The sequence below is a fragment of the Cyprinodon variegatus genome, unplaced genomic scaffold, assembly GCF_000732505.1.
Source record: "Cyprinodon variegatus isolate N-32 unplaced genomic scaffold, C_variegatus-1.0 Scaffold41, whole genome shotgun sequence".
Taxonomy (NCBI): Eukaryota; Metazoa; Chordata; class Actinopteri; order Cyprinodontiformes; family Cyprinodontidae; genus Cyprinodon; species Cyprinodon variegatus.
The window spans coordinates 990,824-992,364 of NW_015150494.1; the positions used below are offsets into that span (position 1 = coordinate 990,824).

The window sequence follows — 1,541 nt, forward strand, 5'->3', positions numbered from 1 at the left end:
ACCTTTGTTCGACCTGAAATGACTCATTTAATCATCCAAAACGTTATGGAACACATTAATTAACTGAAAAATGTTGCATAGTATGCCTTTAAAGTACATTAAAAAAAAGAAACATTTCTTTACATATTTCCTCCCCTACAAAAAACAATCTATTAAGATCAAAGGTTCGATTTATCTAAAATTCACAGTGGAGGATTATAAAAGAAAAAAATATCAATTTATTCCATCTTTACTAAGGATGCCAAGGATGTGGGCGGCGCTGTAGATTTAGCATAAGAGATCTCACTTGTTGAGGATCTTGTTTCGTTTTTCCTGGGAGAAGGATTCCAGCTGGAGCGTCTTGTGGGTGAGGAACGCCACGGTCAGATGGAAGTAATTATTCCACAGCTGCAATAAAAACAAAAAAAACAAAACGGCTTTTAAATTAAAAATACTAAAGAAGCATCCAAAGAGAAATACACAAAAAGCACAAACCTGCAGTTCAAAGTGCGCCTGGTCCAGGAACAGCTTGTTGAGGACGTCTGAGTACTGGTTGATGGCCCTGAGGAAGACCTGCATCTGCACCAGGTTCATCACCATCCAGTCAGCAGGGAAGACATTTCCCATGAGGTCCTTAAACATAATGAATGTCTCCATCAGGAAGTCCTAAAAAACAGAGAGGGGGGAAATAAAACCTTTACTGCAAATGCATCAATTCTGTCTCTTAAAAGAAATACACTGAGTAAGAGTGGAGAGATGAAAAACCAAACACACACTACGTAAATTAGCTCCTGCACGTCAGTTACACCCCCCACTTCCTTTAGTTTAATAGAGGTCCAAGAACATCCTGATCCTGTCAGTTTAATCAAGTCCATGAAATGTCTGTAATCAATATTCCCTTAAGGAGCAGTAAGTGGCCAGGGTGGTTTATTGCCCGTTATTGATGGGATGCTTCGGGACACGATGTAGCCAACAGTGGAGGAACTGAGACACTTACAATGATATCCTGTCTGGTTTTGAAGGTGCTGATGTAGTGGGTGTAATGCATGTCATCCATTTGCTTCAGGATGGCCGTCATGCAGGCAAGATAGTGGCCCTGCCAAAAAAAGCGACAGCTATTACTCAGCAGATTTCACAGAAAATCCCTTCCTGAAAAGACGGCATTAGCATAAGAAAAGGGCACGTCGCTCTGATTCGGCTGTTGGGGTGTTATTTGTTGCGCTGCAGATGGGAAGTGTGTGAGTGTGTGCCTTACAATGAGCGGGGAGGATCTGTCCATGCTGATGACGGTCCGATTAACTCTGCGAAGGAGCCGCTCCATGATCAGCTGAATGTGGACTCTGGTTGGACCCTGGAAACAGGAAACAGATCAGATAGAGCGCAGCGCAGCCTCACTGTTAGAGGGCAAACACAATCTCTTTATGCCACACCTGTGAGGGTGCAAGGTGACTGTTTATTATTTTTTTCCAGCTTTTTATTGTCATTACACTGCCACAAGTACATAACCTGACTCCGCCAGATGGATTTGCTCCGCATATCCATCTGGAAACCTTCCGTTGAAG

At 42.8% G+C, this 1,541-nt stretch overlaps 1 protein-coding gene across 1 annotated transcript in view; it reads right to left on the minus strand.

Moving 5' to 3' along the window:
- dock5 (dedicator of cytokinesis 5) overlaps positions 1-1,541 on the minus strand; it is a 128,772-nt gene that overhangs the window by 32,412 nt on the left and 94,819 nt on the right. Inside the window, exons 27-30 of the mRNA XM_015370075.1 lie at positions 1,235-1,330; positions 977-1,075; positions 475-645; positions 287-387 (exon numbers count right to left, since the gene is read on the minus strand). Of these exons, the coding sequence (XP_015225561.1) occupies positions 287-387; positions 475-645; positions 977-1,075; positions 1,235-1,330 (467 nt within the window). The remainder of the gene's footprint in view (positions 1-286; positions 388-474; positions 646-976; positions 1,076-1,234; positions 1,331-1,541) is intronic.